This window comes from Condylostylus longicornis, unplaced genomic scaffold (genome assembly GCF_029603195.1).
Source record: "Condylostylus longicornis isolate FDR11 unplaced genomic scaffold, ASM2960319v2 ptg000044l, whole genome shotgun sequence".
Classification (NCBI taxonomy): domain Eukaryota; kingdom Metazoa; phylum Arthropoda; class Insecta; order Diptera; family Dolichopodidae; genus Condylostylus; species Condylostylus longicornis.
Window position 1 is genome coordinate 1,340,329 of NW_026578013.1, and position 27,672 is coordinate 1,368,000.

The following is a 27,672-nucleotide window of genomic DNA, read 5'->3' on the forward strand; positions in this document are numbered from 1 at the left end:
ATTAAATATGTTTTTCCAATACTTGAACAGGCATCCAAAACACAAAAGTGGAATACAATTAAAACGACATATTGTTATCGTATACGAGATTAGACTGGTCTACATAAGTTTTAACAAACATTTAGGTTGATTAACCAAAAAAAAATGTCTTACAAATCTCGCTTTTCACTTCCCATAATTCAAATCATAAATACATAATTGCCATTTCTTACTTACTGACATTATGACAAGAAACCTTTAACTTGCTTTTGTCCTCGAGTTTTTCGCTTTAACTTGGTTTTGTTCTCGTATTTAATAAAACATCAAATAAAAATATTATACTAGCAATAAAGTTTATTATTAAATTTAATTTAATTGAAGATAATATGAATAAAAAAGGAGGATATTATACTTATTCCTCTTCCATATTACGTGCAATATACACACACATTGGTTCTCATACGGTTTATTTACAAGAAAACATAAGTTTATTGAAAATTTCTCACATATTATGTCCATATGTTGCATGAGTAATTTTCCATATGAAATATTTTTTTTTAATAGTTTTTTGGTTTTATTTTATCCTTGGAGTTATAAGAAAATAATTGCGTTATATAAAATCTTAGTTTGATAAAAACATTAAATTAATTTATATGTTTGTACAATATTGTAATAATATGCACTAAAATACAATGGGAGAGAAAATAAGAAAATAATAAATTTGTGGGTTCAACTATAGGATAAATGTGTGCTATTGCATATTTTGTTCTGGACTTTATAAAATGTATTAAAAAAACATTAAATGACGATTTTCGAAGCAACGCAATGCTTCTTAACTGTTTTAAAAGGGTGTTCTTTACGAAAGTTCAAGAGGCCACTTAGAAAAAAAGAATGCATACATTGCTTTCTGACGTTGCAAGGATTATTGCTAGTATTTGAATTCATTGTATAACATTTTCTAACCAATGATTTTCAAATTATGTATTGAATTTTTCATATAGTACCCATTGAATTTTATCTTTTGAATCCCAGAAAAAGATATTTTCTTCAGATATCTTGCCAGATTTTCCCTTTTGGTAAAAAAGCATTTAAAGTCTTTAAACCTTTGAAATAATTAATAAAATTACCGTACATAAAGTTCGATACAGAACAAGTGTATTATGGTTATCTACTTCATAGCATTTTGATAGCAACTTTTAATCAAATCATTTTCAAATTTTATTTATAGCCTTGGCAACGTGAGAATAAAATATAATAAACCCGAAATATGAAAAGTAATAGGATATTTTAACAATAGTAATAGCAATAGGGCGAAATAGCAATAGAGAAACAAGAGAATAAATATTCTATATTATACTCTTGGCCGTTTTTCATTTTAAGCGAATAGAAAACGTATTATTTACTTACAAACTTGTAATAATTTACGACCATAGTGAAAACTAATACAATGTAGTGTTGTAAAGCAGTTGTATAAGGATAAAATAAAACAAATTGAATTATAGATATAGAAAAGAAATAAAACGGAATTAAATGCGATTAAAAATTTCCGTTTCTTATATTAACATTATTACTTCTCTTAATATAACTGTTAGAAAATATTTTTTTGAACAAGTTTAGATAGAATTATATCGTAATATTAATTTATTATTAAAAAAATACATTGAATTAAACGAACAGTGGTTTGCAAAACAGCACATTTTACACTCAATAACAAAATGACAAAAAAAAATATTAAAGCGAAAAGCAACTTAATTCGACTTTAAATTAATTTTCGTTGCAAACTTTTAGGGGGAAAATAAAAAGAAATTGATTGAAAAATTTACCGTTTGTTTGAAAAATTAATTTTTAGCACTTTTCCATAAAAATTTTGAAAAAGAGTGCTTATTAGTTTTACTCTGTTCGTCGTTCCGTTCCTGGACATGTTTACAAAACTTCTGCACCCTTGAAGATAGAAAGCTGAAATTTAATATGTACGTAGATCTTATTACAAACTTATTTGCGTTAAAAATTTATCTATCTCTCCCCATCTAAAGCAATGGCCACCAAAAACCTAAAAACATTTTTTGAATACTAATTGTACCGAAACCATAAACATTTTTCAAATTTTTAGAATGGTTTGCCAATACAAATTGCCGGGATATAAGAGAAAATATTGTTTGAAAAAAATAGTAGAGTTTATTTTTGAGTACCATGTGTTTGATAACGAAATTTGGATAAACGGGCTAACATAAAAATTAATGTTGTAAGCAGATTATTTCAAAATCCTATAATAAATTTTTAATAAGTATATTGACAATCGCAATAGTGTAGTTTTCGAAGGTTCCTTCAGGATATAGAATAGATTAATTTAATTTTAGTTGTTTTCCTATTTTCATTTAAAAATATATAAATTTTATTGCAAATCATATTTTTGCACTTGATATTAGTTTATTGCACTTTAATAATATTGAATTATAAATAAATAAAGCATATTATGACGAAGGTAAAAAATTATTTTTTTTTATCCTTGCGGATTTGTAAAAACTGCTTATTATTATTTCCAATAATTTTCTTATTATTAGATTTTCAAATAAGGAAAAATTTCCTTCTTACGTTGATTTATTGTTGAGGGTTATTAAAATTTTTTTTTTTCATAATTAAGAACGTTTTGTTATTTATTGCAAAGTAGAAGGTTATTGTAAATACTCTTAATGATGCAAATAGTAACTGAGTAATATAAGATCAATTTTAAGAATGATATTAACTTTATTGATAATTTTCGAAGGTCATAAATACAAAATTTATTACATTAAATATATTGTTAGGTTATTAAGCATAATATTCAGCTAAAAAGAAATTTTTTATTCCATATAAACTCTGTCTAATATGTATCGTAAAATTGTTTAGGAATACGCTAAAAAATTTTTGTTTTCTTTCTGACGTAGCACCATATTGTATGTATAATTTATAGTGCCATACGGAACAAAATTTTTATAAATTAACAACGAACTACTTTTGTGAGCGAGGCTTTTTTATTAAGTTTTTTTAAATAAAAATAACGCCACCTAAAGAAAACTAGTTAGTTCTGTTGTGTAATTACAAAAGTTGTCTCCAGTATATAGCACTATAAATTATAAATACATAACGGTAGTACTCAATCTCAAAGAAATATTCAATATTATTCTACTACTGAATAGATGTTAGAAGTCACATTAAATATTATTTATTCTTATAGACACTGTTCCGGTTAAGGACACTGTCCCGAGCAATGAGGACCGTAACCAGGTCCTTATATTAACCAGAGCAGTGTTTATAATTATTGATGACGTTTCCAGACTAACTATAATCTAATATTATTTTAAATTTTTTTTTGTTTGTTTAATTATTTGCAAAATTGGCGTTTTTTTTAAATTAAAAGCCAAAAATTTTCTTTCAGAAATAAATTCAAAAGCAATTTGACAGAATGTAGTTTTTTATTTTAGTTATTTTAGTTAGCTATATTCAGCTAAACAGAAAACTTCCCAAAAGTGACCTGTCATGCGATGACTAAGTAGACGGTCATGAATAAAGGGAGAAATATAAAAATTGTCTTGCAGTCAATAAATGTATTGACATATGTATGTATGTAGTTTTTTTTTAATGGCTATATTAAAAATAAAATTTATTACACTCATACAATGAAAATAAATAAAAATTATTTTGATCTGTCAATTATAATATAAAATTCTATTTTGCATTCTATGCATTTTCCAATTTCATAAATGAAATAATAGAAGTAAATAAAAATATTGTGAAAAATAAGAATTGGAAATTTTGCAATTAATTTAAATTTATGCACATAATAATTATTTACTGAATATTTTTTTGAAATCCTTTTTTTGACATTTGACATAAAAGCATATAAAATTGTGTTGTTTTTCATTTATACAAAATCAATTATGATAATAAAAAAAGGTTTATTGCGATAAAAATAAAAAATTTACAGTCTAATGTCTACAAACTTAATTTGAATTTTATATACATGTAGATATGTATGTACGTTTTAGATTATAATGTCAAATCCTATGCATAAATATTAGAAAATATGCTGGCGGTTGTAATTCATTTCTAATTCGCTTATAATTATTAAAAATTAAATGTTGCTCATGAAATCTGTTTAGACTCTATCGTGTTAAAAATGAAATATCTAGAGTAGAATAATAATATTCTTCATAAATTTTTGTAATAATTGCATATTTATAGGGGAGGTGTAATTTTTTAGCTAATTAATATTCTTCCTAAGTTCGGCTTAAGACATTAATTTCTCAAATAATTATTCTATAATTATTTTTTGTTTTGCAATGAACTCCATTCAATTTCCAGTATTGATTAGTTAAATAAACCTATATGACTCAAAATGACTAAATTAGAATGCAATATAAAAATCTAATATGTAGGAGAATTCTATTATTTGTTCTAACATTATATTCTATTATTTAACTCTAACATGTAGAATTATATTATTTTTAAACTTTTTGTACAATGCAGATTTATCAGTCACAATTTTTAAAATTTTTAATAAGGATTTAATCCTTATTAAAAATTTCTTATAAAATCATTAAAAATAAAAATAATAATTGTTTTTTTTTCTCAATATTAAACTAAATTATGTTGTGATACAAGAGCATTTGTTGAGTTATGTGCTCTGGGAAACAATGAAAAAATGCAGAAAATTTCAAGAGATTTATTTTTCAAAAAGTTCAGAAAAGGAAAAAAATTCATAAGATTTGTTTCAGTTAACTGTAAAATATATTACTGAAAGAAGAATTCGAATATTACAATAAATAGAGAAACATAATTATTTTTCATACCTTAACCTTGTGAAATTTTACAAGCTATAAATTTTGTGTGAGGGAGGAAAAATCCGTATAGAGAGTAGAGATTTTTTTAAAATTTTTTTCTAATAGGAATCTACAGGGTGTGCACGCTGAAACGGATCATATAATATTCGCGGGTCCATTAATTTTCGCAAATGTAAGGGAAACTCGGTTATTAAATTGAGCATATAACAGAAGAGAGATACCAGTTTGAACTGTTGTTGTACATTTTTCTAAAATATTGTAGAAAAAAATTTGGTATAAAATAACATTTGCAATACTCTATTTTCCTCAACAACTTCTAACCATATAACCAAAGCTCAGAAGACGAAATTTCCAGTCCTGCTAAAATTGGAGAAAGCTTCAATATTACGTTACCTAAAAAATTAACGTTTTTTGAAAGCTAAAATTTCAAATTTGTGATTGCGAAATCTGAACAGATTATAAGTAATGTATTCCTGAGAAAGTCCTTATTCTGAGGTTTCCAATTCATATTTAATAACATCTGTTTTACGCAGGCACTGAATTATACTTAAAATTTCAAAAGTAAAAAAAATCAGTCAAGATCGGTTTTAAGTTCCTGTAACTCCGAACCTGCTAAATTGTGAACATCTTCCATACAAAAGCTTTGTCTACTCATGAGGGCCTATATAATTGTACATAGCAGTACACTTAGATAAGAAACATTCTGTATATTTTGAAATTTTTATCTTCTACGTAGATTATTATTAAAAAAATACTTGAAATATTTTTATTGAATTAAACTAGAATAACTACTATAATTTTTTTTTCATAAAAGAACTTTCTTATTTATACTGAAAATTTAAAATCAGTTTACGAAGAAAAGGATAATAGAATTAGTGAGGCATAAAAGAATAATTTGAGTAAAAAAAAATTTTTTTTCATTTTTAAGGCGAATTATTTTTTTTATTCGCTTTATTGCAGATTGGAGTGGTCTTAAGAGCAATGATAATGAATTATTTTTAACTTTAATTTAATTTTTCTAGATATTTAATGAATTTTTTTTTTTTAAATTTGTTAAGAAATAAAAATTGAAACTAAATTTATATTTTGAGCGAAATTTAGTTGGCAAAAATTTAGTTGGCTACAATCAATAAATGATAAAAATTTTTATTATTTTTTGAAAATTTTTAAAGTTTTATTAAAAAATTCACATGATAAAGGCTACTCTTGGAATTATATTAACCATGTTGTAATCTTAATTGGTCTTGTTATATAAAATAAGAAATTTTTTAAATTTTTGAACAGAAAACTATATTATTCAGGCTAATCCAGAAAGGTATGCAACAATTTATACAATTGTTTTAACGATGAAGATTAAAAATGGGTAAAATTTATGCTGCGGATTTTTTATTAAATCTACAAAATTCAAAGAAATTTTAAAAAACTTTTGAACGCCTAAGTATTTTTTGGATATTGGGATATTGGAGATATTTAAAGTAAGATAATAAATCATTTGGTTTTTCATCTATTTTTGAAAATACAAAGCATTCAAACTTCAGAAAAATTTCAATATTTTAAAATTTCTACTTTTTTCTCTTTATTCATCACGAAAATTTCTTTAGTATTCAGCAAAATAAACTGGGTGGCATTAAATGTACAGACTTTGCTGATTAAGAGGCTTTATTTAAAACGAGAAGTATAAGTGTATTCTTTGAGTATTCCAGTCAACTAATTTTACTAACCTGACCATTTTGAAAAAAATAACGCGTTAGGAGTTTTTCTCTAATATTTGGTGTATTTGAATTAAAATTTTTTATATTATTGCATACCTTCCTGAATCACTCTATATATATTACGTATATTTGTGAGTATAAATATATTTAAAATAGAGATTAAGAAAACTACATCACAGATGCTTCAATTTGACAACAATTTTTGACAATTAGAAATTAAATTTATTTATTAAAATTCACAATGGAAACAACCAGATTATGGCCTATATCCATGGTTTTCAAAATTTGCTTAAAAATTAAAGCATATATATTTTCTATGCTTTTCAATATTTTCTATGCTTTTCAATATTTTCAATATATTCAGAAAATATTTTCTAATTTTAAATTTTATTTCTAAAATTACAGATAACTAGCAGATTATCGTGCGACATTTTAATAATATGCCTAATAAGTGGTATTGTAAATTTTTAAATAAACTATTGAAAATATTAAAACTAAAAGTATGCAATAAATTAATTTAAAATTCACAAACTTATCATTAATTAATTAAAAAAAAAAAAAACAAGAACGAAATAATTAAAATGAACACAATTTTAGGAAATTTACCAAATAATTTAAAATATTTAATAATGTATGAAAATCCAAATATATTAAATGAACATGAATTATTATTATATCATAATAATAATAAAAATAATTATACTAATTATAATAATATAAATAATATATTAATTAAAAAAACTATAACAACAGCATCAGCGATAACAGCAACAGCAACAGCAACGACAACAGCAGCACTATCATCAAATTCAATTAATAGTGGGATAACAACCACAACAACAACAACAAATTTATCATCATATTATAATGATCCATATTTAATAACATCCGATGATATTAATTTAACTAATATTTTTAATAATAACTATGATAATATAACTGATAATGTACCAATATTATTAATAGCTGCAGAAACAGTTGGTAATTTTTTATCATGCTATTATACACCGATTTTAGTTTTCTCTGGTAGTATTGGTAATATACTATCTGTATTTGTATTTTTTAAAACAAAATTAAAAAAATTATCATCGAGCTATTATTTATCAGCTTTAGCAATAAGTGATACATGCTTTTTAATTGGTTTATTTATACAATGGTTAAATTTCATAGATATATACTTATACAATCGTGAAATTTTGTGCCAATTTTTTACATTTTTTAGTAGTTTATGCAGTTTTTTATCAGTATGGTTTGTTGTTGCATTTACTGTTGAACGTTTTATAGCTGTTATGTATCCATTAAAACGTCAAACAATGTGTACAGTTAAAAGAGCTAAAATTGTATTATTTGGTTTAACTATGTTAGGTACATTACATTGTTTACCATTTATATATTTTGCTAGTCCTAGATTAGATACAACTACAAATTCAACAATATGTGATATAAGATTGGAACTTAAGGTAAGTTTATAAATTATTATTATTCAAATTTTATATTTAAATAATAAAATTTAAGAATTATTAAAATTTTATTTGAATTTTATCATACCATATAATAAAATATTAATATTGTAAAATATTAAATCTTCCTTTCATGTATACATGAATTTCATTAAGAACTTGTATGTTTACATATTTCTCATAAATAATTTATTGCCAAATTCTGATTTCAACATTGGTAGTTGCGTCCATCATAAAGTAAATGGCTGCATCCTATAACTATATCTAAAGCGAACAGTGCATCTTTCTGGATGCAATGGGGTTTGAAGATGAAGAGCACGTATATTAACGAGAAAATTCCAATAGAGATATTTTAAAAGAGAGTTTAATATGCATTTGACAATGATCTAATATAAAAACCACTGATAAAAGATATTAAATTAAAATTATTGTTTTAATAAAATTTAGAAAAATTATATCGGGCTCTAAAATTAGATAAATAGCACATTGAGGTTGTTGAAATGTGATTCTTCGTTATGTCACAACAAAAACAAATAACTTTCTTCATAAGACTTATAAAAGGACAATGGTACAAGTAATGGTAAAATTCCAATTATATTTTACGATATTTGTAGAAGAATATTTAATGAATTTATATAAGGATTTATATATAAATCTATATTATAAATTAAAAACGAGTTCCAAGCACAAAGTATCTAGTATAAAATTTTTATTGTTAAGAAAATCACGTCCATTCTATCTAAAATTAAATGATGTAATGTTAATTTTGTATTACAATAAAAAATTTTTTTTAAATATGATCTTATACACACAAAATTGTGCTTAAGTCTGAAAAAACTTTTACAAGCAGTTATAGTATTTTCAAATCATATAAGATTATAGAAGATTTATTATACATTGCTTCCCTTTTTCACACCCCTTTTAGCAGAATGCCTCTTTTATAGAATGTTATTAATGAATGCAAATAATTTTGTTGTATTTTCCTCTTAGTCCTCTGATTGATTACATACCATCATTGAGAACATTTTAATTAATTATCCTAATTTAATACAATCTCAATTAGCAACGTTCATTTCAAAATTGATTTGATATCATTAGTAATCTATTATATATAGAATATTTCAACAAATTTTATTCAGAATATCATTGAAAATTGTGTTGAATCAATAATGTTAACACAAAAAAGGACTTAGAACAAATTATAATATAAGTTAAGGATATTTATTGTTAGTCCTTAGTAATTTAAACAAAATTTTTCTTATTATTTTACTGAAAAGGTTTCTATTTTTCTCCACATTTATTTGAGTTAACAACATTTTTCAATAAAGTACACATATTCAAATATTTTATCGAATTTTCATGTATAATTTATAGGAAGTTTGATAAGGCTCTGAAAATATAAAGAATGATTTTTGTTATTCGATCCTTGTAATAATATGTTCTTAATTTTTCACATCGAACTCGATAGTCCTACGTAAATGTAGTTTTTGTTTTTTGAAAATGTAAAATAAAATCGAGCTCATAATGTCAGATAATCAATAAAAGATTTGGGTACCGAATAAAATTTATACGTAAAAGGTTTTAAGTTCATTGTAATAAATTATTGTATGTATGTATGTATGTGCTGAAGGTAAAATAAAAGTGCTTCTTGGTAGTTTTTAAAACACTCCAATCATGATAGGAGAGAAACTAATTTTGTTAAAATAAATTTTGTTGTTCTGTTTTTCATGTTACGTATATTGCCCCGTACGGTAGGCAATATTTATATAAATTATTATTTTGAGAGGATGGGATGTATGACAGCGTTTTGTTATTATTTTCAAGCAGTTAACATGTAGATAACATCTACATGTACAATGGCAAGTACATTGCATGTAAATAAAAAATGTCAAGTACTTTGGTCATATGATTTTTACAAATATTGATAACGGAAAAATATTTGAAAATCTTTCACTATTCTCTAAACGGATTGACGAGATTTCTACAGCAAAGCATCATTAATATTTCCGGGTTTTCTTTGAATATGGCATTATCGTTTAATATTTTTTCCAATATTATAATTAAAAAATCATTTTTAATATTTTAATAACGTCAGCGTGCTTTAAATATGATTTAAAATTTATTTGACAACTATTGTTATCCTTCAATTATATTATACGTACATTATAACGTTATAGGTACATTATTAATTGATCTTTACTTTGATTACTCAAATAAAATTTTGTGTATAATGGAAAACATGAAAAATAAGTCCATTAAAAAATAATTTGAATAAAATTTTATGAAAGGTGAACTTCTGATTTTAATTATAATTTTAATCCTGTATGTGGATATATCTTTAGGATTTCATATATGTACTTCTGCATATATAGCATACTTTTATGTACTTAAATTTGAAAATGTCTATTATGATGAAGTCGAATCAAGTAAAGGTTTTATGTAGCTAGACGAGCACATTATTTGTTTTCAAAAATTTATATTTTTTGCATAACCGTCGGGGTTGTATATTTTAGAAAATTTAAGATGGTTTCTGCTGCAGTTAAAATAAAATGTGAAGCAAGACAATTTTTTATATAGATAAGTAATATCCATACGAACGAAAGTTCAAAACTTATTAAAAATTTACCAAAACGTTTGGAGTTTTAAGACTTTTGAAATATAAGCATAAGGATATGTGCTTGATCAGTGACCGAATTCAGAATTGATATGGTTTTGCCCATCCGTTCGTCCAACTATCTGCCGGTCTGCATTAAAAGACTAAATTTTGAATAAACTTCTTTGTTAACAGGCTAATAATTCGACAAAATTTGATTGTTTATGTTTTACGTAGCATCTGCAATGCAATTTCAACAAGAAATTGATGATATCTCGGAAGCAGTAAAGCGTGCAGTATTCAGATTTAACATAAATAATTTTTGTAATAGTTTCACTATTTTGAAAAAGTATAATATTAAGAAAAAGTATAACAATAATAATATAAAGTTCCTGAAATAGTTGTTATACAATTTAAAAAATTATTTGGTAAGGCTGTAGTGTTGCAAATTTTAATAAACGACTTTGCTAATAGGTTTGAGTTGCATATGTACATACTAACTATAAAACTATTAAATAACTACAAAAAAAATTTACTTAAAACTAAGGGCTAATATTGTATTCAAATTTTAACAGGAACTATTGAAAATATTTGTAGTAATATCAGAGAGTTCATTAATTTCGTCATTTTGCATCAAAATTCGCACAAGTTTTATACTAGATTCTCGGACAGACAATAAGATTAAATGAAACTAATACGAAGATTTTTCCTATAATTTTGTTGGAAATATTCTAAAACGAGAAAGTCGATTTCAAATTTACATAAAAATCAAACCATGATAAAAAATGGTACAGCTATTACGATATGAGAAAAATTTAGTTCTATATTTTTATATCTCTATGAAAGTTTGTTCAAACAGTATTATAAATTTGCCTTACTGTTGTTTATTACGCTAAGAAATAATGTTTTAGTCTAATGTCTGGTCGACGTTGAATTCTGAGTCGATTTTACCATCCTGTTGTCTGTCGCCCAATCGTTCCAATGGTAATTCTAAAACTAATTGAGCTAACACCGCCAAAATTTCACAATTGATTTATTATAGTAAATGCCGGAACATCATTTAAACTGGATGTTATCAAGTCAGTAGTGGTTCGGGTAGTTTGTGGTAACTGCCGCATAATTTCAATTGCCGTTTGGTTATACTTTTGAAACTCTTCAAACTACAATATTGATATCGTTTGTAAAACAAAACCAGTGTAATTAAAGTCATACTCCGTCCCACAATCAGCTATGACATATAGGATAACAAATTCGGAAGTATAGCACAGAGTTGACATGATTAACTATACCTTTATCTCGTTTCAATTAATTTTAGCGAGTACAAAAAAAAATTTGGAACTATTTAAAGTTCTAACATGGAATATTGATTTAAAATTTTGAATATTAGAACCTGTAAAATTTTTCTATTTAACATTGTTACATTGCTTACTTTGTATTTTTAGTTTCTGATATTATTTGAACTAAAATAGAAATAAGTACCATTTAAGTTCATTAATACCACGTTATTTAGTATGTGAAGCACTTCCTTTTAATAAAATTGTACAATTTTACTTTTTAAATATGATTTGAATATAATGAGCGACCATAATACAAGCAAAACGAAAATTACATGAAATAACATTTAACAGGAAAAATAGAATTAAGGTAATTTTTATTAAAAACTATAATTATATTGGAATAAATTACATTTACAAGAAGAATGTAATTACTAAACCCTTTCAAAAATGTTCTATGGATTTATTTTAAAACTTTTGACATATTAATATTCATACGTCAGGATGGTTACAGCCTAGTTAACTCTCAAGTGTTTGTGAAAGTGATGCTTTACTTTAATGTGGAGTGGAAGGGTTAATGATTCCAAGGGAAGTAATGAAAAGATAAAATAAAGAGAGTAAAGTAATTAACGTTCTGAAATTAATTCTAGAGGATCCAAGAAGGGAAGAATGTGGCTCCAAGGAGGGAAAGAATGTATAAAAGTGTGTAATTTGGGGAATTTGGACTTTTAATAATTTAGCAGATCACACGTTCAGCACACTTCATTTTCCACTACCATTAAAAATATGAAGAAAATTGTTACCATCTACACATTCCTAGAAACTTTTTAATATTTTGTATTTTCATAGAACAATATCGTTTACCTTTAATCTTGTAGTCAACAATTTTATTTAATTTCGTTCCATTTTGTTTTTTCCTCTAAAAGTACTCAAAAGATTGAGTATTATTGTTTTCACAGTTATATTCTGGAAATTTCATTGTTTTCTTTAAGGAGTTATCGCCGGTTTACGAATTATATTCCAAAAATATATGAGTTAACATGAAGATCTAAGCCAACAGTACGATAAATTCATCATCCATAACCATTTTATTCCCAACTAATTCTGTGGGTGTAGAGTGAAAAACAAAAATTAACTCTAGCATTACAAAATTTATCCGATTTCTCCTTAAATAATTAATTTGATCCTCTGAACTTATTATTTAAAAACTCTTGAAAAATAACATTAAATTTTTAATATACATGGGTCTAATTTAATGAACAAAAACAAAATTTAAAAAAAAAAGTCAAACTAAAATTAATTTTACATTAAGTTGACATTTTTTGCTCCTACATGTTCACATATACCGTATATATTCTTTGTATTTTGCACCTGTACTTGGAAAATCATTCAAATGTAAAATTTACAAAAAATCAAAACAGAAAAGGATCCAAAATAATTCGAATGTAATTTTGTACACTTTATATTATGTATGTGTTTATGTGTATGTAAAATTTAAGATGAAAAATTTTGTATTGAAGAATGAGGTCAAAAAAATATTTGTATGTTATTTTGTTGAAACAATTGACGTAACAGTATAAACTTTTGAAGTTTACATATTATCCTTTTCAATGAATGAGAGACAAATTGAGAAAGAGAAAAATAAAAACTTTTTTATACACAATTAAGCAATTAATTTACTGTTCAGAGAGTCCTTTTTTTTTCTCTTGTCATATTTTCTTATTTACCTACATCTCTTTAATATAGTTTTGTTGTTATGGCTAATATTATTAACAATATACAGAAGGATAAAACAGTAATTTGTGTTCCAACAAAAAAAAAAATACCAATATAAATCTTTTAGTTACTTTTTTCTTTTTGTTATTATTATTGTTTTATGTTGATTTTAAATAATCAAGAAAATTACCTAAGGCATCAATCAAGGTTTTCATGTTAAAAATTAATAAAAAGAAAAACAACAAAAAACTAAAACAACAACAGTGCAAGAAAAATTTGCTGACATCCGTAAACCTTAATAAACACACAGAAAATAATAGTAGGAATAGTATGTAGTGTAGAAGAATGGAAGAAATAACGGTTCAGGAGAAAAGAAAAGAAAAATATTTTCTCTATAATCTTAAAAAAATTTTCATGTTTTCTTTTCTTTTAAGGATATTTTTTTTTGTTTTTGTTTTGTTCCTCATATTAACTAAAACTTTATTTTGTACAGGAGAAAAAAAACAACTTCTAAAAACGTTTTCATGAAATCCTTAATAGGATTTCGGGAACGTGAATAATGATGGTAGACTGTGCTGTGATATTAAATTGGTGTGTTGGAATTAAAGTAGGTGTTTAACGTTATTTCTTGGAATGCTTTTATTTTTATTTTATTTTTGTTTTTCTGCTCTATTTTTAGATATTTTCTTTTTATTGTGATTAAAGAAAAAAGGAAAGGATTTTATATTGTGCGTGTTCCTGAAATTTTGTCTGAACTATATAACAATATTTTTTTATTATTCGGATCCTTTCGACATAATTTTATATGGAACAGGGAAAAATTATTCATTGAAACACTTTAAGGATTTCATGTTATTAAAAAAAAGAAAATATTGAATTTTAATGGTTTATTTTTGTTATTTTTTTAAGATCCTAATATCGATTTTGCGTGTAAATCGGTGAAGATCCGGAATCCCGAAAATTGATGAATTCGTCTTATATGCAAAGTAAACTCACATATAAATTTTCGAAAATTGATTCAGACGAAATAAAAATAGTGGGATGCACAGGTAGACGAAACGAGACAGACATGTAGTCTAAGCTTTTGTAAAAAATGTTTATTTACGCTTCATAGGCATGAACAAATGTATTTCTTTCGAAAAATTGGATATGCGAAATTCAATGGCGTCATATAAATTCCCTTTGCGATGCGATCGATATAAAGAAAACAACTTAAAGGAATAACAGTACTGCATTGAGGTTGGAGCAAAAGTCGAAAAAGTATACATTCCGCATCTGCGAAGCAATGCAACACGAAGTATCGATAAAGGTTGGAGTCATCGGCTGCTCTATTTTCTTCAGGATTATATGATTATAATATGTAAATGAAGTGTATTATGAATTTGTAATTCCGTTTTCAAGAAGGAGTAATGAAGTGAGATGGACATATGTTTTTCTGTTCCAACTGAAACTTCAAATCTAATTGAGCTAAGTTTACTAAATGATTTATTATAGTAAATATATGAAATCTATTGGATGTGACCAAGTTATTAGTAGTTCTAATAATAGCCATGTTTCTTGAAAAATTATTTAGCCAAACATCTGAATTTATTCTAGTATCTATTCAAATTTCGTGTTAATAAAATACATTAAAGAGGGCTGTTTTCTATTTAATAAGACTGATTGAAATTTCGTGACTACTTGTTTAAGAAGCTGCTAAAATTTATTTGAAACGTACCATTAAAGCTATACTGTACTAATATTTTGCGCAAATGAATAATGTTATTACAGCCGTTATTTTCGGAAAAGCTCACTAATATTGTTTTTGTGATAGTTGCTACATAGCTTTAATAATTATTTCTTTGATCATATTAGGAAAATATACCAGCTATAGTTTGAAAGTTGACTACGAACTAAATAAATTGAATTATTTTATATTTGAATTTGAAAACGATTTTGTTTCTTAATTTTTCGAGTATTTTTCCGCGCTCCCTTTCCATATTGCCATCTTACCAAAATGTACTCCCTTATAATACTGAATGTTTGGAAGTATAAACAAATTTGCATAATTTTTTTGAAAATGATTATTTTAAAATTTCGTGAATTCAAGAACATTATTTCAATAGAACATCGTTTTGTTTGTTTAGGCCTAATATTATATGTCAACAAAAGTTTCGCACTTATTTTTTTAAAGGGAAATGTACTATATTCGAAGTTATGAGTTTGGTTGATATCATTTTGATGGCCAGTTTTTGGAATGAATCTCACATTTCTTCTAATTGGAACACTGATTTAATTTTTTTCAAACATTTTAATTAGCATTCTTAAAATTTTATTTTTAATTGAGAAAATTAAGAAAATCAAGAGAATCCTTTTAACCTTTTTTCTATTTATAGTTTTAGTAATTTGCTATATTCCTTTTTCATTAAAAAATTTTCCTTTTTAAATTTTTACATAAAACCGCAAAATTTTTTTTAAGTAAAAAATTTACTTAAAACAAAATTAAGTCGAAAACTTTTATAAGGTCATGCGGTGACATGGTTATTTGCATATGACCCATACAAATATATGGGTCATGTATAAATATAACTGTAAATATTAATGATGACCGTGCTAAATTTTATTTTTCTTTACCTTTGATATTTTTATAAATTTGCTTATTTTCTTATGTTATTTCTATGTAATTTCTGTATGAAATTCTTACTTAATATTAAATTAAATAGTATAGGGTGTTTCATAGATTACACAAAAAAATTTTTGTATTTAAGATAAATACATGGCATTTTAACATTTGAAGATTATTTTGTGGTGTGCTGTAATTGCTGCTGTTTTTATTTTCCAACATATTCCGAATATTTAATTCTAAGTGGCCAACCGAAATGGTGATGGTATGTGACAGTCTAAATTACCGTATTGTTGGTTGTATAATTATTGATATAAAAATATGGTTGACACTTATATAAAACGTCAAAGGTAATGAAAATAATGTTTTAGCTGTGACACCGCATGTTTTCTATTAAAAATTCGAATTCTATGTGGTTGCCGTGTAGCAATTTTGTTTTTTTACTTTTAAAGCAAGATGCCATATACTGTTTCTATTTACGTTAGCTACTGAACTTACATTATGAATAATACAAAGCAACACTTCGAAAAAGCCTAGCATTCCGGTGAATTAATTAACCTTTAATTATTGTTTGTTAACATTTTTAAATGGCTTATGTGAGTAGCCATTTAAAAATAAAGTTATGTAAAGTAGGAGTTATACGCAGGAAAATGGGAGGATTCATTCAATCCCATTATTTTGGTATAAGCTATTTCCATTTTATTAAAACTACATCTTGTTCGGGCTTATATCGCTTATTTTTTTAAGCCAAAAAAATTCACCATTCTGCGGTAAAAGTTTCTATTGACATTAGCACGGTACTGGCAACTGATTTGAATCTTTCATCGAAATGAAAATAGAACACCCTACATATACTTTTGAATACATATACTATATAAAAAATTGAAGGTAATTCAATATATATATGTATGTATGTCCTTATTCGTATTTATGTACGTAGAAGAAAAGAAGAAATTTAATTGTGGTTTTACTTATGTGTTTATTTACATATTAAGTAACATCCTTTTTATATTATTGAGCCATATAATTTTTTCATTAAGCCAAACAAAAAAATATATATATTTTTAGAATGAACTTTATTACCGAAAGAGTAAAATGTCTTCTATATATTAGAAGAAATAGAAATATTTTTCTATATAATATTTTCAATTTATTCACACTCATAAATAGAAATTTATGAGTGTACCATAGTAGAAAGGAAAATAATTCATTTAATATTTTTAGCTTTTTTCCAAAAAAAATTTAAAAAAAGGTCATACTAGTTTCACCATGTTCGTCTGTTCGTTGACCCGTTTACAAAACTTCTGAAAAAAATTTTTTCAGAAGTTTTGAAAATTCTATTTTTTGACTACTACTTTTAAAGAAACCATAAACATTTTATAAATTTTGTTAACGCAGAAAGTAGTGTTGGGCTTCTGCTACCATTTTTTGTCGAATTTTTTTTATCTATACCGTAAGTTGCAGTAGTCTGAACTTTCAGCAGCTTTTGTATATTTTCAAGTTATCGCCTCCTGAAATTTGGTAAATTTGAATTTTTGGCTCCTTATATTTCTCGAAATGTAAGATTGTATGCTATGTACTGTATGCTTTTCCATGTTTCTAAAATTGCAGAAAGCTAACGGTAAGTGTCATGCCATTAGAAGATATAATTATTTTCCTTAACTCACGCCTCTTTGAATTTTATTTTTATCTCACCCTTAACGAATGCAATCTTTGAAATATTTCAATATATAAATGAAATTACTTAAATAACGTAAAAGCTAGATTGTTTTTAATTAGAATGTTAAAAGCAAGGTTGTATTTTCACTTGTACAAGGGAAAAGTGCTACTTTACTTAAATTGGTTTGACCTAACTTTTATTGTTTTTATAAGATGGCTCCAATTTATGCATGTGTGTATGTGATTTACTACAAACAATAGTGTGATGACAGAATTGTACGTTTTGTCTGCAACTAATATAGTTGATATCAATAATTATCAAATGTATATAAAGTTAGTATAAGAATAGTTAGAAGGATCAACAAATTTGATATATAGGTTATGGTTGGAAAAATATGAAAAATACAAAGATTAATTATACACCAATTTATTTTTATGGCATAATTTTTAAATTTATGTAAGTGTGTATGTGAGATCGTATTGTAATCTTTCAAATTACCATTTTCATTTTTTATTTCATGATGACAAGCTAAGATTACATTATATTTCAAGAGTGATGTTATAATATTATGTAATTTTCGTTTTTCTGTTTTTTTGTAAAAATTAATTAATCATGATGATTGTTATAATATGGGAAAGACCTAAAATGAAATTTTATTTCATTAAATCGTAAATGTTATTGTGACAATAACAGGTTCTATGATGCTTTAGGATTTATTTTAATTTAAAAATCTAATTTATTTTGAATACCGGGTTTTGTTTTTGATAGAAAACTTTTATTTAATTTTTTTTTATTATGATATAGGGAATGATACAAGAAGTCAGCTTGTAACTCTCTTAGAATTTGAATGTTCTAAGTCCAATTTTATATAATAATTAGTTGTCCTTATTAAATCAAATAAAATGCTTTTACCGATCGCGTAATCAGGGTAGCATTGTAATTACTCTTAAAATAAATACAAAATTTTCATTAGAAATGCACTTCTCACAAAGAAATGCACAAATTACTATTTTATACAGAGACGTCGGTTTGACGGTGTGAGTGTGCGATATTGAACAAAAAATTATATGAATCTGAGTTGGTTTTGAGAATGAATTTTGTGTTTCCTCGCTAGTTTAACAAATCAACAATTTTGTGGTTGAAATCAAGGAACAGCTATTGAATCTTTAATGGGATTATAATATAGAAATAGGATGAATGTTCACATAAATAATTATTGGATTTTAATAATCGGAGTCAAATCAATTTAGAAAATTTTCTGAAAAAATTAAGGCTAAATAACAAAAATTGTTAAAAAAGAGTAAAATATCACAAGAGAACACTTACTAAGAATAAAATAAATACAGAGTTGCATTGACTTAACAAATTACTAAGTTAATTCTTAAAAGCTCAAATAGTGTATAAACATTTCATATTCATAATCTTATACAAAATTCTACGTTAGTAGTGTGCTGACCATTCGTTTTGGATTTTTTGATTTACTTTAAATTTTTTATTAAAATTCTATGTCACATTTTTTCTCTTATAATATATTAGATTGTAGAGCATACCCTATCTGGCTAACATTCGATATAAATTATGGTGTCATACAAAAAAGGAAGCGTGATTCCAGTACATATGTACATATATGAAAGTACTGTAATTCTGATAAGGATGTTTATATGACATTTTTAGTTCACAAAAGATTAAAAAAAAAAAAGGAAAAATTATGTTTTTATGTCAAAGTTAAATTACAAATGGTTTGGATAACTGCACAAAATGCTTTTTGTAAATTATTAATGTCATTTTTATCATTTCTTTTAATATGCAAATTAAAATTATCACTGGTTCCTTTAGATATATTGCTGTAGCTTTTTCTTCTAAACTGACATGTTATATATCATACAAGTGTTGCCATCATTTCTCGAAAAATTTTTAAACACCGTGTAGCTTTTGTACAGTTTTTTTAACTACAAAATTCCTGAATTTCTTATCGTTTAAATAAAATCATAAATAAAATTGGACGTATTGAAAAGTACAGAAATAAATTAAATGTTATGTAAGAGCTTATTTATTATTTATTTCTTTAAACTTAATCTTCTTAAACTTGTACGAAAGTAAATAACAATTCAATATATATGTATATACAAACATACATACTACTCTTTATGATAAAAATAAAAAATCTTACCATTAATATTGCCATTTAATACTTTGTAAATCTTACATAATATTAAAACATTTTAACATGACTTTTACCGATTATATCTGTAATAAAAGTACAGTTTTCTTAATAAATTTTATTTAATTTCAAAAGAATTAAAATTGAATCTAACTAATGGTTTGATAAGTAGCACATTTCCGTTGAACAAGTAAAAAAATCGATGTAACATTTGAATATTACCCTTATTATGTAATATAGCAGAATGTAATATAAAAACTATTGCATACCTCCAGGATGAGAACAAAATTTAAAAGAATTTTTGAAGAAATTGTCGAATATCAGGACCTTTGTTATGTCGTTACAAAACAACAACAAAGAAGACAATGGTCGAAGAGACAAATTATATTAAAGATTTGGGAATAGTGGGTTTAAGATAACAGTGAAGCTTAACGTCAATTATGTTATTGTATATTTCACTATGCCGTTTTGGTATAGATGAGCAAGTAGACATTTTTTTGCGTTTCCGGAATTTTTTTACTCTCTTTTCGTTCCGATCAAATAAATTTTCAAATAATTATATTTTTGTGATTTTCAGAAGTCATAACTGAGGTGGTAAGGGAGACAGGAAATTTTTTTTTAAAATTTGATTTTAAATTTTATAATTATGAAACTGACTACTCGCAAAAATCTTTATTAAATATTGACTTTCTATCTCAAAGAGTGTTAAGCCTTTGCAAGCAAATGCTCAAACGGACGAACGGACAGAGTGAAATTAATAAGCATTTTTTTATAGTTTTTTTTTGGAGAAGTGTTATAAATTGAGGGTCGGTCAGCAAGGCCAAGAAAACACGAATAAAGAAGAGCGAAAAAAAAACGGAAAATAATAATTGAGAAAATTTTTTCCGTTTCAGTTTTCGCTATTGAAAATTTGTAACCTACTCGATTTGTTCTCTCTTGCTAATTTTCTAAAAAAATTTTCATTCATTGAGAAATGAAATTTTCACAAAGAAAAACAAATTACATTAAAATTTTTCATTCTATTTTTGGATTTTCACACAGAAACCGCAGATTTAGGAAAGGGGAACAAAAAAAAAACAAGAAAATAAGAATTAAAAAGAGAAAGAAAATGTGATGGCAGAAAAATGTTCATGCCGTCTTATAATTTTCGTTTTCTTTTCAACATTAATGATTTTATTCCTTCTAATGCTATTATATTTGAACTGTGAAAAATGACATTGAAAATATCCTAATATTATGCGACATGATGAATTTTATGACAAGGATAAAAAGTGTTTTTGAAATATTTAGATGAATTGTGTTTTTTTTTTGTTCGTTTTCTTGTTCGGTGTAGTTACGTTGTGTTGTATGTAATTATAGTTGAATGTAATTGTATTTTATTTATGCGGATTGTGATTTTGTCATTTTTATTTTTCGCTTCTCTATTAGAATATTTCAGTTAAGTGATGGCCTTTTTATTTAGTTTTAAAATTTGAGTATATTGGGCTTTTTATAAGTCATTAAAGTGTTTAAAATTCAAAGATATTAGGCTCGTTGAAAATATGTTAATAAATCATTTTAGCATAATAGGTTATTTTAGAACAAGACTCAATATATTTTGCTTATCATTAATCCATTTTCAAGTATTCATTGCCTTATGAGAATATTTTCAAAGCTTTTACTATTATTAATGAAAAATTCCATATTATGTAAAATCTTAAATACTCATTTATTCCATATTCTGTCTGAATGTTATGCCAATAATTTCCCGCAATGCAAATAATAAAAATAATCTGCCAAAAAATCTTTACAAGCACGAAGAATTAGATAAGCTGTGTATCGTTTAATATATGTGTTTTTGTAGAGTTAAATCTACTGAAAATTTTGCTAGATTACAATTTGTTTTATTTTCCAAAAAGAAATTTGATCTAATGTTCTCGGTATCGAAGTATCAATTGTACTATTCTTATAATATGAGCATTATACACGAAAATTAATGAATTTTGATGGAGGCAGAGAAATATTACAATTATATTTTGATCTGCAGTAACAACTTATGTCAACAAATAATGGATGGAATAATAAATTCCATACTAATATGATACCCATATTAATGCTTTGAGGAATTTTGTAACTGTAAGCAAAAGATGTTAAGTTTCTCAGAGACACACAAATAATTAAATTAACGAGTATGACTAAATCGACTGAAATTTCGATCTTTTATTAAAACATAAATGCTTACATCTCTGACTGTAATTAAGTTCTTATTATTTTCTTAGTTCCTCTGATTGCAGTTAATTCGATTGTTTATTCCTCTAATTATCCCTCTGTAATTAAGTTCCCAAATTGGTTATTCACTACACATAGTAAAAGTTTTGTTATATATAAAATCATTAACTATTTCCTTACCATTACATCTACCAATGTATGCATATATTTCCATGGGCGACAACTGTACGGATTTGGTACTCTTGAAGATTTGACTACAAAAACTTTGTGTATATTTTTATTTCTTTAAATTTGTTTTGAATATCAAGAATGGAAAAAGGGTTTTTTAAAATTTATTTTTATTTGCGTATAGGCATATTCACTTAGTTTGAATACATACATAAACACCATATAGATAAAAATCAATTGAAAATTGAAATCTTTTAAGGATCTTTTAACTTTTAAAAATACGTTTATATTCAATTTGCCTTTTTTTTAATCAAAAACATAATAACACATACATAATCCGTATGTACACATGTATTGATGTAATATTCCTTTATGATTTCTTATTTACTTTTTATTATTTTGTCGATAAAGTACGAATTGGGATAATCTGCTGCTTCTTCAAAAATATAAAATTTAATGCTTGAGATAAGAAAATGAAGAAGTAGTCGATTAAATGAATTAAATGGAAAATTCTTATCAAATATGAAAAGGAAATATAGGGAAGTTTCTAATGGCTTGGGGTTATTCCAAGTAGGTACAGAAATGTTAATATAAGAAGATTTCAAATCCAGTTAAGCAGCTGCTAAATTGGTGTTTTTGCTAAAAAAGTACTTAGTAAGTATTGTAAAATTTTGCGGAAATAGAGGGATAAAAGTTATTAAAAGAATATGGTAAACATTTAAAATATAAGTAGCTTTCATTTCCCGTATAGTTAAAATCAAATTTTAACATCAACAATTGTTCCCAGTTCAGTTAGTGGCAAAATGATTCTTCTAACTTCATGTTCTCTTGTTTAAGGTAATTTTTATTTTTAACGTTCTCTTTAACTTTATAACATAGAAAAGGAAATATTAAAAAATGTGAAGGCTCAATAGCGAAAGAGTAGATTTTACATAAACATAGAATATCAGACGGAGGCTTAGTACAAGCCTTCAATATAGCAAAACAAACGTCACTTAGGCAATAAACGTTCACTAGTTTATGGATGAAAAGGGAAAGATAAAGGAAAGGCAATGATAGTAGTATTAATCTGGTACAAATAAGTAAAATGTTACAAATGAAAAATTACACCTGAAACCAAAAATAACCAATACAGAAACATATCAACTACTGTACGGTGAATTAATAGTAAAGCAGCACATAAACTATAAAAATTAAACAAAATTAGTGCTTCCATAGAGTCTGTTATATTTTTACAAAAAGCCGAGTTATACAAGTCAATTTTAAGCAACATACGCCTTAGTGGCTTATTCATCTCATATTCCGTATTTAGACACGGAAAATTATAAGGCTCGACCAACCTCGGTATACTATCTAGAACAAATTTGACCCAATAAAATGGGTAAAACCCCGCTGCACACAACAAGTTGATGAATGAAAACTAAGTCAGAAATCACCCTATAACAACGAAGCGATCAAATTGGCTACTAGGGCATAAGTGTGGCACTTTTATTTATATTTTTTGGACTTTGAAAGTTGACTAGGATGTATTGTCAGATTTTGAAATCTATTGGGTCAAATTGTGTTCCATAATAGCATGACCTTATTGCAGTTGAGCCGGCATCTATACTTTCGCACTTTATTCAACGCATAATCTATTCAGTTCGCTATTTTTATTCAGTATTAAATTTTGATCTCTAAATCGCTGTTAATAATCGCTGTTATACTTAACTAATAATTAAGTATAAACCTATTCGTGTATATAAAAGATATCGTAAAAATTTAATTATTTTTAATTTACCATTATTTCCTCTCTATTTTATTGTAATTTCATTTCTTCTAAATTAAACCAGTTGTTCACATTACAATGTTGAAAAATCATTAAAATTTGCAAATTCTCAAAGCATACTAAAAAGAAAAATGGCAAAATTTTATAATTTTTCTTTATTCATTCCAAGATAATAATCAATATTTTAATAAAGAAAAAGAAAATACCCGAAATAAAGAATACTGTTTTTACGACTTCATCAAATTTTGGGAACGTAGAAAGATTTTTACTATTTTAGGAAACAATTCTTTTCTATTTTGAATAATTCCATTTCTATTTGAAAAGATTGAATCGCTTTTGAATTTTTCAATATTAAATTTATGGCGGTGCTTTCTTAGTATCTGATTTAGTAAGAATTTATATTGTTTAGTGAATGAAAAAACGAATAATACATGATTTATTGTAGGAGTTTTTCTTAATAGAAATTAGATGTAGTTTAAAGTAAAGATTATAATCGGCCCTTTTCAGCTGCCATTTTCAAATTTCAATTTTTTGTCTTATACATTTGAGTAATTGATGGTGATATTAGATAACTTTTTGAGTTTAGTTGCTGACTTGTCAGAGCGCGATCTGCAAGAATGAAAATTTATAATCTTACAGTTTTGTCTGAAAAATTCAAACACGATAAAACTTATGCTGTCATAATAATACTTTTTTAAATTTGACATTTAATTGACATTTAGTGTCAACATTTACTAATTCATTTTCCATTTACAACTAGTTAAGAATACGAAAAATTCAATTTTCCCTCCTTAAATTTACATCGTTATGGTTTTTGTGATGCGGGCTGTATGATTTAGTTTGACTCTCAACTTATGCAAAGAAATTTACTGATATTGGTAAATTTTATTTAAAAAACTGAATGCCAGGTTTTCTGTAACACAGACTTTTGGAAAGAGTTTGTATAGTTAAGTGCGGGAAAAAGATTAGCTTACAATTTTGATTTTTGATTCAAAACGTTTAGTAGGACAGTAAAAAAATTTTTTGTGCTTATTAAAATTTAATCGGAATTAATAATACAACGAAATACTGCGTAATTAATTCTTTCTATATTTTTTTCTAATTGTTTGCGTGTACTACACGTAATTGGACAAAAAAAAATAGTTCATCCATTCAAATTTAGCCTCATTAAATTAAATATTCTGATTTATGTACTACAAATTTGAAAGGGAGCTTGTATTCATGTTGTAATTTATTTACGACGTACCTTTTTCTTCTGTCAAATTTCAAAATAAATGAATTCATGAAGGGATTACGTCTATATTTTTTTGTACAATTTTTTGAAATGTAAACAATAACATAAAAAGAGAAATAATGTCAGTTTTCGGTTTACATTCAGATATACATACATGTAGATATGTTGGAGTTTTTCCAAAAAAACTTCATTAAATTGATTTCTATCAAGGTTACAAAAGTATTTTATTCTATTATCTTTAAAAGGCAGTAAATAAAAATGTGTCGCACTCGATTGTATTCTGTACACACGTACTCATGTCATATACTATAGATCACACATACATTATATTATATAAGTAAGCGAGACAATGAAAGCAAATACAATAAATAATTTTTTTCAATTCCGGGTTCTTGTTTTATTTATGTCTCAATTTAAAAATTGTTTTCCTATACTTAAAAGTGTCAGGGTATAAACAGTAATAGATTGAAGTTTATTCGTCTTTAATTGATTATCCAGTATTTGATAAATGTTTTATCTAGGATTGTTTGAACCTGGTGCCAAAGCTCTCGTGAACCGACTATTTGAAAATTTTCAAAAAGAAAACTGTCATTGGCGTGAGCAAGACAGGTACAGTTTCGGCGAATTAAAGAAATTTAAATTGAAAAATTTTTTCTGACAAATATCAAAAACAGTTTCGAAGGTGTTGAAGTTACAGAAATCTGCTTTTTGCTACTTTTTTCAACAGTTTATTCAAAAACTACGATTCAATAGCGGTGAAGTTTCCCTCAATGTCTTATTAAAATAACTTTTCGGTTAATGCAACTAATACAGCACTTCTACAAAATTATCGTTATTGGAATGGAGCAAAACCACAATTTGATCAAAAAGTTTTATATTCAGAATGTGGGGTGTGCCTTATTTGCTTTGAACAAATAACAGAGAATATACGATTGCTGTTTTCAAAAAGAATATAAATCGTTTCGTTTGGGAGACATAAGCTTTCTCAATTATGTATGAAGTGACTGAAATGTTTTAAGAAGGAAAGAATGAAAATTGTGAATAATCTAGAGTCACAAAAAAATTTTAGCTTATTTTCATAGTTCTATGATCATGTTGGCGTTAGGGAATGTTCTAATTTTAAAACGAAAATGATTTTTGCTGGGTAGGTATTGATGGCAGAACTGTATCGCTCAGTTTCCAATTTTGGTATTGAATATTAACTGTTGCAAAACTGCAACAAATTATTATGTTAATTTAATTATAAGTTTTTTTTTTAAACACATTTGAATAAATTCAAATTTATTGCAATTTGTTTGGATCATGCAAAATTTCTTTAATCTATAAGTAGGAAAAGGTTGTTAGGATCACTTTAATGAAATTTCCATTTCTACAAAAATCTTTTTTTTTTTTGTTTTTCTTAATCAATTTGATCATTTTGGATAGGATATAGGAAACTTATTACATTTCCTTTTTTCCATTCATCTTTTACTTTGAATATATTTCATGAGTAATTTTTATTTTTTGAAATTAAATCATATATTTACATGTTACTGTATGTAAATCTTAATCAGGATATTCATTCCAAAAAAAAACAAGGACCACATTATCTTCAATTTGATCAGAATCATTAAATTATTCCCTTGAGAAAATAAAGGAAATGTAATAGAAAATGAAATCATATGAATTTCAATATAGAACAGGAATACTTTAAGTACAAATCTACTAAATACAGTAAATTGTTGGGCACCAACTTACGGAAATGAAAAATACCAATTGAATACAAAAGTAAATATAATTGATTTCCTTGAATTTTAATGATTTTACAAAAAAGATTTAGCCTTGACAGGTCAAAGATCTAATTTTGAGGAACATTTTGCTTATTTTGGACAAATTGTCTCCAATTCTATTCGATATGGAAAAGAGATTTTTTAAAAAATGTAATAGATATAGTAATGACGGTTACTGTAGAAAACAATGTAGAGGACAATTCGCCGATAAATCTTTATGCATCCGTAACTCAGATGATAGTTTGGTTGCCTAGAGAACGGCAGGTTATCGGTGCAAGTCCAGTTTGAGAAGAAAAAGTTATTAATTTCTCTGTCTGGAATGGTGTTTTTGGCTACAACATCAATCTGTTCTCCTCCATTTTTCTGGTTCGACCATGGAATATAGTAATGTACATAAATCCAAACTTATGGACTTAAAATAAAATCAGGCTAAAAACTAGTTATCTCATTAAATTTTTACTTTTGACCACATTATTCCATCGATTTGTGATGATAACCATAATGTGGTTAAGTAAATGGTTCAGTTTTCTTTTGAAATAAAGTTTACC

General features: G+C 25.6%; 1 protein-coding gene across 2 annotated transcripts in view; it reads left to right on the forward strand.

Moving 5' to 3' along the window:
- Nucleotides 1-27,672, forward strand: part of LOC129610291 (thyrotropin-releasing hormone receptor) — a 109,433-nt gene that overhangs the window by 37,735 nt on the left and 44,026 nt on the right. For both annotated transcript variants that reach the window (XM_055522821.1, XM_055522823.1), the window contains exon 2: nt 6,917-7,971. In XM_055522821.1, coding sequence (XP_055378796.1) covers nt 7,093-7,971 — 879 coding nt within the window. In that variant the 5' untranslated portion in view covers nt 6,917-7,092. The remainder of the gene's footprint in view (nt 1-6,916; nt 7,972-27,672) is intronic.